Below are 14,755 nucleotides of genomic sequence, written 5' to 3'. Positions count from 1 at the left end.
TACCCAGTACTTTCACTTGACATTGCTAATGATCACAATAGGCCCATGAAAGTGGGCCTTGCTTGTATTGTCTATACTGGCCTTACCAGACACCAGTTGTCTAAAAGTCCATTGTGCTTTGTGATTTCACAGGCTAGTGCACAGCTTTGACTATTTTTGCTACCCCCCTGGTTTACTGCAGAAGCCTGAAGGTTGTAGCTGGGCCTGCTGGAAATTCACCATGCCTTCAACTCCTGCTTAGGTTTCCTTGTAGGAGATCCTCCTTTGAGTGTCACTCCATTAAGTTGCAGCTGCAGAGAACTTTACTACTTGCTTGATCTCAGCTTTACAGGGTACACTGCACACTGTATTTGTGGGTTTTGTGGCCCTTGTACCTACATTTGCAGAAGTATCTTCCTAGAATATCTGTGCATGCTGCAAAACTGTGCCAGAAGGACTTTTGAAGACTAATCCTTCCTTCATAACAGAAAGTCACTCTGTTATGCTAAGCTGTTGCTCTGAAAATATTGTCACCATCCACTATTGCAATCAAGTGAAGAAGGAAGACATTGGTGTCCAGCGTGCCGCATGGAATCACTAGATAGGTGAGTATTTAGTGCGCCTGTAATAGATTCCAGTTAATGTGCTGCAAATTCTGCCAGTGATACACCGATGATTAAATCTTTTTGTTACCGAGAGGTTTAATTGCTTGTTGGCAGTTATCTTATTAGCATCACATTGAGTTCAGTGTGCTACAAATGAGGTCACTGCCAACAAGCATCATTGGTTTATAGCCCTAGCCGTAGGGTGTGACTGACAGCATTAATGTTTTTTACTGCTTAGGACCCAACAAGATTAAGGGTTACATTAATACAATCCTCTACTGTGCATAAGAGTGCTATGTATGACATGCACCATTTTTCAAAGCAGTGCCCTGCAATGCACACCATGCATGTTATGGTGTTCTACAGCATGTTGTCTGCTGACTGCTCTTGTGCATTAGAATGCCTTTCAAAATGAAAATACATTGGGGTTGATTTACTAAAAGTGGAAAGTGCAAAATCTGGTGCCATTCTGCATAGACGTTAAACAGCTAACAGTCTTTTTTTGTCAAAACTTAATTGAAAAAGCTGACATTAGAAGCTGATTGGCTACCATGCACAGCTGCACCAGATTTTGCACTCTCCAGTTTTAGTAAATCAACCCCTTTGAATCACAGTGGGTGCTTTGTGGTAATGCATGGTTAAACTTGCATTTTACTGAATCAAAGGTGCAGGGCAGTGTAATGGTTGTGCGTATTAGACACATGGAAGCAGTAGGCAACAGCCATCTTGTTCAGGTTTCAGCCATTTTTTTTTCATGAGCCCAGTAATCTTACCCCCTCCCTCCTCCTGCAATATATGTAATTCATAGCAATAACTTTTAAAATGCAAAAGAGTATGTTATCTCAACTTACGGACAGCAGACACAAGCATACATGCCTTGGTCAGAGCAGTAAACAGCTAACTAAGTCCTGGCAGGATGCCTGTTAGTTTTTCTACTGACCACAAAAAAGTCCTGCAGCTTATCATTTTATGGAGGGGCTTGGAAGTGACCTAATGTAAAACTATGAAAAATCCTTCAGACAATAAAGCACTACCAACACACAGCGTGCCATAAAATGTCTGCACAGAAAGCAGCCAGGTGTGAGGCGACCTCTCTGAGACCTCTTCCTAATTCACAACTTAGCAAAATCCACACACAATTCATAAAATCCTACCGGACCAAGACACATTAATATTAAGTATATACAGTATTTGAATGGGGAATATCATACCGAAAAAATAAATCAAGGTCATACATGACTAAGTTAGCACAAAAGAGGGTGATATAGCAATCTCCTACCTCCTGGGTGACAAACCCATCCGAAATAATGTGTTTGGTATCCCTGGACTCAAATTATAATGCTGAACAATTATCTACCAGTTACCAGAATGCAACCTGTACATAGTGGAATAATAATATTAGTATAAAACTGTGCGAAAGGGAGGGCCATGATACAGTCATAAATGTGGTGACCTCCCATCCACCACCCCTTAAACCGGGTAATTGATCAGATGGCCTTTGTCAACACTCCCCTTGATGTCAGATAAAAAAAATTGAGTGCAAGCAGTTTCACAGGTCTTGTTTTAACATCAACCAATGAACACTGAACCGGACTTAAGAAAGCCACTGTACCATTTTTTCTTGATCAAATGGACTCTGCTAAAACCAATGACTTTGCAAGTATTCTTCATGTCCAACTCCTTTTTAATTCTCTGTTGTTTTATTGCCTCTTTGTAACACCCTTTTTTCTGTAAATATTTTATTTGCACCAGTTTGACCTTTTTGTTATTAAACCCTATTTTGAAAACTGTCTCCAAGGCTTTTAATGCAAGCAAAAGAATTCCTGTCTCTTGAAGAGTGCTACTATATATGACAAATCTCTGACTATACCTGTCTGTGGTGACAGTGTGGGTACAGACGTTTATTTTTCATTTTTGTTCTTGCTAAGATTAAGAGTTTCTGCCAGTTTTTTGTCACGAGTTGGTGAGAAGGGCAGGGGTCGGGCAACGCGTTCGTCACAGACAGGGCAGGGCAGAGCAGTTATTTAGGGCGGTTGAGTAGAGTCACTGTTTGTGGCGTTTTGTTAACAGGTAAAGCTGTACTTACTTTAATCAGTCATGTGCTAATAAAAATGTGTATTTTTTTATTTTATTTTTATTGTCCTTTCACATGATTCAGTATTTAAAGTAAACTCAGGGTCACCTTTTTATTTAAATTCACTTTTCTAAGTGAACAGCTTTCACTCCTTTAGTATATCTACCTCATTTCATTTAACTCTGCTCATAGTATGTGAAACAGCTTTTCACCTTCCACTAAGCCATTTCATTGTTAATGCTGACACATGATTCTGATAGAACCCTGTGATTGCTATAAACATTAATACTAAGCACTAGAACACAAGGGAGCTTTGTAAATACACAAAGCAATCATAAAGAATGACATAAAAAAAATAAACGTAGTCTAAGAATAACTTTACACAATAGAACCATCATGTTCAGTCCATCAAATTGTGTAAGCAAGGTAGCAAGTCAGTTTGTATCCTGCTGGGAGGTATGAACCCACAGGACAAGATCATTAAAGTAATATGTGCATGCGCCTTGTAGACAAATAACAGCCATTACTGCAAATAACATCTACCAGAATAGAACTTTTTATATGTCAAATGGAAAGGTACAGAGGGTGAACACAAATATGAGTGAAATCTTTTGAAGACAAATATTTTGTAACCTGTACAGATGCTTCATTTTATTTTATTTCAGGTACTTATATAGCGCCGTCAATTTACACAGCACTTTACATATATATTGTACATTCACATCAGTCCCTAACCCTCAAGGGGCGTACAATTTGAGCTCCCTAACTCACATTCATACATACACATACTAGGGGCCATTTAGACAGGATCCAATTCACCTACCAGCATGTCTTTGGAGAGTGGGACGAAACCCACGCAGGCACAGGGAGAACATGCAAACTCCAGGCAGGTGGTGCCATGGTTGGGATTCAAACCAATGACCCTAGTACTGCCAGGCGGAAGTACCATTTAGCCACTGTGCTGCTTCATGTTTGGTTATAGAATAATCATAGTAGAAAAAAGTGTTATAATAATTTTACATTTACACTTCTTGTTATTACCATCAAGTGACTTATGTTACATAGTAACATAGATAGGTTGGATATTAAATATTTTTTTTGCATGAAGAATTAATATTTTTTGGAAAGGAGGAAGAGGATCACATCATCTTGGTGATATACAGTATATGAACTGGGCACTCAAATATTCACTCGGAGAACCTTGGAAGAATAAAGGACTTATAGGATGAATTTCTGTGGAATGTGTTTAAGGACTTTTTGCTTGAATATCAATTTGGACGCTGAGCATTTATTTATATCTTAGCTTCTTAGGGGGGAAGTAATACCTTGGCGACCGTGAACTTCATTTGGATTTGCTTAATGATTTTATTCAATTTTATTGAGTTATTGAGGTCTGTCCTGGTATTTTATATACAGGTTGGAAAAAGACTTAGAGTGAAACTTTAGTCAGAAAGTTAAGTCCTTCTAGATCACTTCAGGCTGGCCCCTTTTGCAGGTATAGCTATGTAAAACATTAAAAATAAGTGCTTATCCAAAAATGCACCTTTGGCAAAATGGCAGCCTCCAGCTGGAACAATGCTGGAGGAAATTTACACCACACACTAATTTTGGTAGCATAATTATTAATGTGGAATGTATGTTTCTTGCTAAAAAAGTTATTTTTATCAAGTTATTATGGGTAAAGTTCTGCTTTAAGTCCACTGAGTTCAGCTAGTAATAGAAAACCTCAATGATCCATGGCAACTGGATATTCCCTATATCAACGATCTCTGTTGTTATTACTTATAAATGTTAATATATATTTATATTCTATGAATTTAGAAATGCATCCAGCTTTTCTTAAAACAATATACTGATCTGGCTAGAACTAGTTATGAGGGAGGCTTTCTAACTTTTCACAGCTCTTACTGCGAAGAAGCCTAAAAAAAAAAAAGGAGAGTGCCCCTTGTCCTTTGCAATTACCTTAATGTGAATAACTTTGCATGTTGATGTATTAGGTACATTTAAGAATAGTTCATTGGTATAAACTTGGAAATAGGTAGATTTTGAAACAGAGTTCAATCAGAAAACAGATATGCCAGTTTCAATTACAGTCTTGCACCAAGTAACCACAATTAATTGAATGTATAGTCAATCATTTACAATAAACATGTAAAAGATAATCTTGATGCATGCAATCCCATGTATACATTATAATTAATGAAGCAGAAGTAGCTGTCATGTATGTTCATTCCACAGGTTTGTTCTGCTTTCTGTTTTGCCATTCTACATGATAGTAAATCTTTACTGTTTTTTTTTGTACAATGCAAATGTATGAACTGGCTGAGTCATTAAAGACAATCCAGTCTCTGTATGACTGATAAAAAATCTCAACAGTTTTAAACAGGAAGAAAAATGATAGCACTCAGCCATTGTAAGCTATCACCCGTGGCGTAGCCACAAAGGTCTATTTAATACAATAACAAAAAAAGTGCAAGCACATAGAAATGTGAATTTCATATAAAAAAACTGTTAAACAGTGAAATATTGGCCCAAATTATGTAACCACTGAACAAACAGTATCCTTTTGTATAAGATTCAACCCTGCATTTGAAGGAAATGGTATGGAGAACCAATAATTCTTTTTACAAGCCATATAATTAATGAGGCCCATAGTCCTCAATGCAGAACCAGTGGGGTACTGGAGTTCCCCATTGTAAAGAATGGGAGTCTCAGTCCACAGAAGCACTAGTACTGCACTAGGTCTAAGCTTAGTCATCCTGAATATTGTGCTGCCATGTATTGACTTTTATACCTAAGCAGTAGTATGATTATTTATAGCTTGGAGCAGGGACAGACTGACAACTTATGGGGCCCCCCCGGGCAATGGGGGATTATGGGGCCCCTGTGTCCTTGCCCAAACTCAAAAAAGCCTATGAAAAAGGTACCAGGGGCATCTCATGGGGCCCCCTACTGACCCTGGGCCCTCGGGCAGTGTCTGAGTTTCCAAATGGTCGGTCCGCCCCTGGCTTGGAGGTTACAGGCAAAAGAGGACTTACTGAGTCATGCTGAAGATGGTCAACAAATTAAGATATTGCATATAGAAATGTTATATTTGTCTGATTAGATTGATATTGTGCAAAGTATTTGTGCGGTTTTGAGTAGCATTAGCAGCCATTCTCCAGAAAGATATTTTCAGTGAAATTAAAGGGAACCTGTACTCCATTTTAATCCTAAGTAAGCAGTAAGGACACTTTCTGTGGACAAAGGGTGGCACTTAAAAGAGCTTAGCCATGAAACTAAAATAAAGTAGTATGAAACCCTCAGAGTTTTTTAGGTTAAAGTGGAACTTTGTGAATGAGTGGAGAACCTACCTCGCCCAACAAGAAAGCAAATTTTTTTTCTGTTGCTAGTGGCCAAGCTCACGATAGTTTGCTCATGGAAAAAAACTGTGGTCTTTATGTCAATGTATAGGTGTAAGGTCTCCTGGATAATGTTGAATGAACAACTTACTAGTGTGATCACTGATACTGTCAAACGATTTGAAGCCATCTCGGAACCTTGGGCAAAATATGTTCATGTGGATCTGTAATGCTTCCTCTCTTGCTTTCAGACAGAAGCCAAACTCCTCTTCCTTCTCCAGGTTTCCACTCCCTTCCTTTCTTTTCTTCTCTTTTTTATCCCCTTCTTTCATTTTCTCTCTTTTCCTCTATTGTTCTTGGTTTATTCTAGTTGGTTATTATGGACCGAGCCCAGGTTTGTATAGGGGCTTCGGCCTGGGCTCCATTGTCAGGACCATAGCTAGACCCTGTCAGGTACTACTTCTCACATAGGGGGTGCCTGCTATGGTAATGTACCATCTGTTAGATCTTTTGTCTAAGACTGTTTGTTGTTGCTTTTGCTTCCCATACTACTGTAACCATTATCACTGTACTATTTTCCGGTCTCACTAAATGATCTTTTTTCTACTTTTGTAATTGTTAAACCAATAAAAAAGATTGAAAGTAAAGTAGAACTTCGCCCAAAAGGGGAAGATGTGCTTGCTTGTCTCCTTCCCACCTCCTCTTTAACATTTGGCACTTTGTAGTGGGGGCTGCGTGTACTTTTTTTTGACAGGTACCTGCTCCCACTTCCGCCCGGATTGCCTAGGTGATCCGAGCAGAAGTTCACCCCCTCTTAGCCTGCAGCCTTTCAGGACACATCACAAGCCCCAGAGTACTGCAGGATCATTTACAAAGCACAGTGCGCCTCACGCATGCGCAGTGGGAGGCTGCCTGTAAAGCCGTACCTGGACCTGAAGCCCATTGTAGAATCGGCTTGGGTGAAGACAGCACTGGATCCATGGACAGGCGAGTGACTTTTAATTTTGGGGGACATACTGAAGTTCCTCGTTAACACACTGAGCACAACAAAATAACTATTCTCCAGTAAACTATCTATTATAATTCTTACCCCAATATCTGCAGTTTACAACTTTCAATGCTGTAGGTTTTAGTGCTGCTTCTCTGAACTTCACAGGAAAGAGCTAGCAGTGGATAGTGCAATCTCCAGTTAGTTTGTTAGCTTGGAGAAGGGGAGAAGAAGGGGAAAGGGAGTGCCTTTACTTCCTAGGCTATAAGGCTGTATTGCTGCACACAGTGTAGGGAGACACAGCTTTAGCCTATGTATGGAAGGGTGGCTCCATAGAATGCTGAAAGACAAAGAAACCACCCTGAAATAGGAAACATGGGGCAGTGGTCATGGTAACAATGGTAACAGTTTAAACTGGAACATAGATAAGGATTAAAAGATAAAAAAGCTGAAAACTCTGTAATGCAAGTCGTAAATGATGTGATTTTCTTTTCTGCAAGCGCAGGTTGCAGAAAAGAAAATCGCTCTAATCCCCCATCAACACAGACAGTGTTGATGAGGGAATCCTTCCTGCCAAGATATTGTGTTTTTCTGGAGGGGAGCACAGAGAACCATCCCTGCTGAGAGGAAACAGTGCTTATTGCTAATGGCTATAACCGGTGGCAATAATTGCACGTAAATATCCGACATGCTGGTTCTACGCAAGTTGTACAACAATCAAATTGAGTAGTCAGCCTGCCCATAGAGGGTTCAATTCTCAGCCAGTCCCTGCTGAACCTGCCGAGATTCAAACCAACTATGGCCAGCTTTAGTGGTTGAATCAGCTGCTGAAAGTGCTTACAAATCTGAGGGTTTAATATATTTTAAGGAGCAGTACAATATCTGGACAGTAAAGGAGATAGTAGTTTTTTGTTCTTAGATAGGACTTAAAGTGTACATAAACTATAACAATAAATTGCTCTTATCTGCTCCACTTTTGTCTGTTAATATACAATTAAAAGCATTTTTTTTAAACTATCCAATCGATGCAAACGTACCTGTTTATTCTGCCAGAAATCTTGGTAACTGATAATATCCTGTGTCATCTACCTGAGTATTTCCAGTTAGCATAGTTCCCAGTTCTCTCTGTGTTCCATATGTAGCACTCCCCTCGTGAGGGCCGCTGTGTCATGGGTACACCCAAGCTCCGCACAGCCAGGAAACAGGTATTTTTCACACAGACTTGCATCCAAGAGACAGCAACCAGTCTGTGGGCTTAGTTTTTTTATTTTATAAGGGAAAATTAACTTGGATAGGGAAATAGGGATTATGGTATGTCCAGTTTGGCTTGAATCAATGAAGGGGGGACAACTTCCTTCCTATAAACAAAGACAAATCCAGGACTGTTCTTTTCCCTGAAAGTCAGTATTACAGATCAGTAGCAACAGCCCTTTATGGTCGAGGAACTAGAAGCCCCTTAAAAATCAGCTTAGCTTCTTGTGATTACATGCAGAGATATCTTCTCTCCCCCTGTAGAACTGCTCCCAGCTGACTAGCCTGCAGATACTACCAGCCCTCCTGGCTGGTCTGAAGATCTCCCGGGACAAGGATAAAGGATTGAGTCAGCCCAGTGCTGTCCTTTGAATGCTCGTCACACTGCTGAATGTATCCTCCTGAGCCAGGCCAAGCCCTGCCTGGAGGCTGCTCCCCCTCCAGACCTAGGGGACCCCTGCCAGGCACTGATAGTCTCCTCAGCGCTCCATATTCCACCCGACTCCTCTGTCAGCCTAACCCTCCTATTTTTAGGGGCCAGTCCACATCTCCACTAGGGACTCCAAACCTGGGGTTGGCCAGACTTCCATAAACATGCAGATTTGGTCTCCACCCCTTCCTGCTTAATGACTTCTGGAAGGTTCTATGGTCCTCCAGAGTCAGGAGGAGGCGATAGAGCCACAACCTGTTAAGCTGTCCAGTTGACCTGCAATAACCCGACCTCAATCATAAACTCATTCAGTTACCATGAGTCATACACAATGATTTTACCTGCAATATACTACACTATACTAGTAGAACACTATAGGGTGCTACACTTAAAACACCTCTCCCAAATTATGGGAAGCTGTTTTATATTTATAATTTATTTATATGATTTATGTTTTTAGAATTAGATATGCTTTAAAAGCAGGTGTCAAAATATACTGTTTATATCCTCCTCTGTATTCATATTCTTTATCATCATTTGATGGTGAGCTTTATATGCATCCCAGCATAATCCTGTTAATAAAGAGACATGAAGAATTGTCATCTATAATTGTCGAGTCAGGAAACTTTCATCTTTCATATCACTTTTTGTTGGTCAGCGGATGCTTTGTATATACATGAGATGCTTATTAGATGAGTTTGTATTGCAAAAATGGAATATACTAACTAAGCAATAAAGAGTGGAGTTTCTTTCTCTATTATAGTTTCATTCATAAAAGAATTAAATATGCATGTTACAGTAGATTATTGGTCTATATGTGCCTGGCCTTCTGACAGTTTGTGCTTTATTAACAGCACCCTGTGGTGGTCACTTAACTGCTCCAAGTGGTATGATCCTTTCTCCTGGGTGGCCTGGTTTCTACAAGGATTCCTTAAATTGCGTATGGGTTCTGGAAGCACAACCTGGATATCCCATAAAAATCACATTTGACAGGTATGCCACTATGAGCTTTGCATGTTCTTTTAATACTTTAGCACTGTCTTATATAAAAATGGATATGACTGTAAGTAGTCTTGCCCTCGGCATATTTGCTTTCACCTTAAAATTTACAAAAGCAAACTGTCGGGTTAAATCTGGTTGATTTGATGGGTGCAACTTTTTCATTGTTTCTCAACATGTTTTCACTATTTCAGTTTAAGCGCGTTTAACAAAATAAAAATGTATAAATGTACTGCACATTGGGTATAACTAGTAAAGACCAAAAGTGCAAAGACATTGTAAGACTGCAATCAGAAAATGTTAGTGAGGGAGAAGAAATTAAGGTCAGAAGACTGGAGGAACTTATTGAAAATAGCGAAGCAAGCAAAGTATGTGAAAATCAGTTGCTGGATATTGTACCACAATACAATGAACAGCAATATATGTGGCAAAACAGTATATTATCCATCCATGTTTATGTAATATTAAGACAGTTACAGCCAAAATATATAAATAATGTTAAAGGTAGGAGTTTTGTATTTGAACCTTTCTTCATTTAGTATTATACAAGCAAAAGTGTGCTCAATTTAGAACAGCAAGGAGTGGATGTTACAACTATGAAGCTGAAAATATGTTTTTGGGTTGAAAAAGTGCAGAAGATATGATAGTGGCAGTATGTGCAGTAGAAGAGTATAGAGGATATGATAGCATCAGTATGTGCAGAAAAAGAGTACAGAGGATATGACAGGTAGTATGTGCAGAACAAAAGTGCTGAGATAATGACAGTGGGCAAGGGAGTGCAAAGGGTGTGACAGCAGGCATTATATGTAGGCGAAACATGCAGGGGGTATGACAGTGGGCAGTATGTGAAGGAGAAAAATGCAGAGGGTATGACAGCAGGCAGTATGTGCAGGAGAGGTATGCAGAGGTTATGACAGTGGGCAGTATATAAAAGAGTAAAGTGCAGAAGGTATGAAAGTGGACTGCATGTACAGGAGAAAAAAACAATCAGAGGGTATGACAGAGAGCAGTATGTGCAAGAGAAAAGTGTAGAAGGTATGACAGTATCTGCAGGAGAAAAGTTTGGTGGGTATGACAGTGGGCAGCATGTACATTAGAAATGTGCAGAGGGTATGTCAGTTGGCAGGGGAGTGCAGGAATGCAGAGGGTATGAAAACAGGCTGTACATGCAGGAGGAAAGTGTGAAAGGTATGACAGAAAGCAGTATGCAGAGGAGAAAAATGCAGAGGGTATGGAAGTGGGCAGTATGTCCAGGAGAAATATGCAGAGCATGTCGAAGTGGGCAGTATGTCCGGCAGAAAAATGCACAGGGTATGGAAGTGGGCAGTATGTGCAGGAGAAAAGTGCAGCGGTTATGACAGCAGGCCATATGTACAGGAAAAAATGTGGAGGTAATGACAGCAGGCAGCATGTGCGGAAACAAAATTCAGAGTGTACTAAAGTGGGCAGGTATGACAGTGGGCAGTATCTGCAGGAGAAGCAAACTTGGAATGTCTTTTAACACTGGGGGTTGTCTGTGGCAATTAGATAAGACCAGGGAGGGGTGACTAATGGCTTGGTTGGGGTGGACAGTCAGCAAGGGGAGGAGAGGTAGGCCAGGGAGGGGTGATAGATGGTTTGGTTGGGATGGACAGTCAGCAAGGGGAGGAGAGGTGGCCAAGGAGGGAGGTCTGTGGGGGAAGGTGAGGTGGCCAGAAAGGGATGGCTGTTAATGTAAGGGGAGGAGGCAGGGTGAGCAGTCATTAAGGAGAGGGAGAGTCTGTTAGCAGGGAAGGTAAAGGTTGCCAAGCAGGGATATCTGTGAGGTGGGATACCAATGAGGGTCTGTTAGCTCCACATCCACAACCCAATCCACGTATCCCAGAGTCAGCCCTAATCTGTGATTTGTCTGACAGATCCATGGCTGCTCTCCTGAAAAAGATATGTTAGCATAGTATGTCCTGAGAGCAGAGAAAGCTACTCATGCATCCCTCCTTCCTGGGTTCAGTAGCTTCCGCTCCCTGTGTACTTTGCCTGCCGGGATGTTCAGCACGCACTTTTTTGCCTGGTACATGATCCACATATGGAGTACATGTGGGTGCAGTTACTGGAAACCTTGCAGAGCAGGTCAGGCAAGAGGGGGGTTATCTGGGCTGTTTGCTAACACTTCTAGAGATGAATAAGGCATGGGAGAGGGTTCGGGTGGGCAGTGAGACCTGTCAATAGCTCTTCTGCAACCACAATGGTGCAGTGAGTGGAGGTAAAGCAGATTATGTGGAAATTGAAGCACAGTGTTAGGACAGGATTAAGATAGGCAATGTAGGGGGAATGGGGTGTATGGCTATGAGGGTACTAGGAAGTCGGACAGACAAGGAGAGGTACACTATCCTTAAAGGGCAAGCAAAACTCCACCTAAAATATTATAATAATTATTAAGATAAATCTATGGTGTCTACATCAGGAAATCTCATATTTATCCCTCCAGCACATCCAACGGATCATGTTTTGACAATTCTAATCATACATAGAGAAGATAAGTATTTATCTATTAAAAAATAATTGAATGCATTTAAAACAAAATTGCATACAAAATTATCTCTGTCCTGATACCAAGCTCCTGTAATCTCATGCATACCAATGTTCAGCTTGAAAGGGTGAAAGTAGATAGGCCTCTATTGTTTTGCTCAATTCTTCCAGTCTACAGTATTCCACCAAACATGGTTATAGGAGAGGAGACCTCAAGAATAACTTCATCAATGTGCTGCTTCCCCTTCATTATGCAGTCTCAGGTTGGGGTGGCTTCTGGACCAGTATGTTTGCTTAATTGCAGTGTAGATGACAAGGAAGTCTAGGACATACACTATATAATCAAACGTTTTTTGGAATATGCCATTCCAAAACCATGAGCATTGGACAACACTTTGGGGCTATAACAGGTTTCACTGGAAACCATGCCTATGGGAATTTGGCCCATTTAGTAAAAAGAGCATTTGTGAGGTCTAGTACTGAGATTGAACAAGAAGGTCTGGCAATCTATAGGCGTTTGAGTATGTCCCAAAGATTTTTAATAGGGTTGAGGTCAAGGCTCTCTGAAGGCAACACAGGTTCCTCCACACTAAGCTCATCAAACCATATAATTTTGGACCTGACTTTTGGGCACAGTCACGTCCAAAAACTGTCATCACAAGACTGGAAGCACACGGTTGTTTAATATTTGCTTTGTATGCTGTAACATTAACAAGAACCTTCATTGGAAAACACCTGCACTCAATAATTAGGAGGGGTGTCACATACAGAAATTTTTGCCATATGGCAGGGGTCTCCAAGCTTTCTATACAAAGGGCCAGTTTACTGTCCTTCAGAGTTAAGGGGGATCGGACTGTGGGCATTGGGAGCAGAAAATGTCTTAGCATCAGTGGGAGCAAACAATACCCCATCTTTGGTGCCAGTGGGAGGAATTGCGCCCCATCGTTGGTGTCATTGGGTAATTGTGCTGTGTGATTGGGAGAAATTGTGGCCCATCATTGGTGTCATTGGGAGGAGTTGCGTCCCTTCATAGGTGTCATGGGGGAGAATTATGCCCCGTTCTTGGTGTCAGTGGAAGAAATAGTTCTCCAAGGGCTAGATGAAAGCAAGCAAAGGACCGCATCTGGCCACCTGGCCACAGTTTGGAGACCACTGCCATATAGTATATGAGCTTATCAGGTGTCCACAAAATTTTGATCATATAGTGTAGATGTGCTATGTGGCCATTCTGCTTGAAATATAGCACATGTTGTTAGTGGCAGACAAAGTCACCAAGAGGCCCCTGTGCAAGCCCTTTTGTACTGGTGAAATTAAAACACCATATTTACCATGTATAAGCTAGAAAAGTGAGCAATCTCCCGGTCTTTGTGTCAGTCTGGGAGGGATCTAAGCACCCGTCTGATCCACAGCCAGTAAAAATTGACCCTTAAGTTCTAGAAGGTTATTACGTTGCTTCACAGACTACACAATGTGTGAACCATCTATATCTTGTGGTGCGCTGTGTTGAAGAAAATGCTGAAGGATTGTTAAGTCCTTCATTGTGGTGATTTAGCACCCCATTCAGAACTTATAGTAATCCTGTAAAACTCTCCAAAAAATATAGATCCAGCCTACAAGTTTAATACTCTTAAAGCAGTCTTTCTCAACCTTTTCAACACAGAGGAACCCTTGATATAATCATTTTCAGTCTCAGGGAATCCCACTAAAATTACTATACCTACAATGCATGATACATTAGTGTGATGGTCAGTGGTAAGAATGTTCCTTACACTTGTGGTCAATAGGAAAAATTACCCGCTTATAGATAGCTAAAAAGATCAATGGTGTGAATAGGAACTTATCTGAAAGGCAAAAGGCTCTCATCGCTCAAGGAACCCCTAGCATCTTCTGGAGGAACCCTGGTTTAGAAAGAGTGCTGAACGTTATTGAAAAACTAGACAATTCTTTGTTAGGTCAAGGAGTGTGAATAGCCCCTCTTGGAACCCTATTTTTCCATTGATTAAGACTTGTTCTGTTAAACAAGCGTGTTGTGTTTAACAGCTTTCTTTAGGTGATAAAAACAGGACACTGATTCTACTTTAGGAACTAATTAATTTCAATGATCTTTGCTCAAATTTAGACAAAAGCATCTTCCTTTCTTTTTTTAAGACGCAAATGTCATAATTTAAACTCCTTTAATTACTTATTGTCCACAATAATGGCTTTTTGGCTTTGTATGAGAATTAATAAAAGATCAAGCAGAGAAAGAAAAAGAGGGAATGATCTTTCATGGTCCTTGAGGAAAACATATTTCGCTATTATTTATTTATTTTTTTACTGTCTTTATTGTACATTCCTTTTCATATGTTAACATTTTGCTGTTTAAAGTTGTATTGATTTATTTTAATTATAGCTGTTTTCTAATGGGAAGTCTGGTGCTTCCCATTGGAACAAGTGGTTCAAAATATGTACAAATTCAAACACAAATGTAAACACAGACTCATTTAGGTTTTAAATACCACTACAAATAATGAGGCATCAACATGCCAGCTCAATGATTCCAGGTAAGTGCAAATAAAACGGTCAAACAGATTCTTCTGATCT

General features: G+C 40.4%; 1 protein-coding gene across 3 annotated transcripts in view; it reads left to right on the top strand.

Annotated features, from left to right (window-relative positions):
* CSMD2 (CUB and Sushi multiple domains 2) overlaps positions 1–14,755 on the top strand; it is a 1,275,366-nt gene that overhangs the window by 978,258 nt on the left and 282,353 nt on the right. For all 3 annotated transcript variants that reach the window (XM_089673879.1, XM_089673878.1, XM_089673880.1), the window contains one exon: positions 9,523–9,661. In XM_089673879.1, the coding sequence (XP_089530005.1) occupies positions 9,523–9,661 (139 nt within the window). The remainder of the gene's footprint in view (positions 1–9,522; positions 9,662–14,755) is intronic.

Source organism: Staurois parvus, unplaced genomic scaffold (assembly GCF_062004578.1).
Source record: "Staurois parvus isolate SC_StPar_1 unplaced genomic scaffold, SC_StPar_1.0 ptg000145l, whole genome shotgun sequence".
Classification (NCBI taxonomy): Eukaryota; Metazoa; Chordata; class Amphibia; order Anura; family Ranidae; genus Staurois; species Staurois parvus.
The sequence above is the reverse complement of the archived record's forward strand: the minus strand, read 5'-3'. Positions and strand labels throughout refer to the sequence as shown.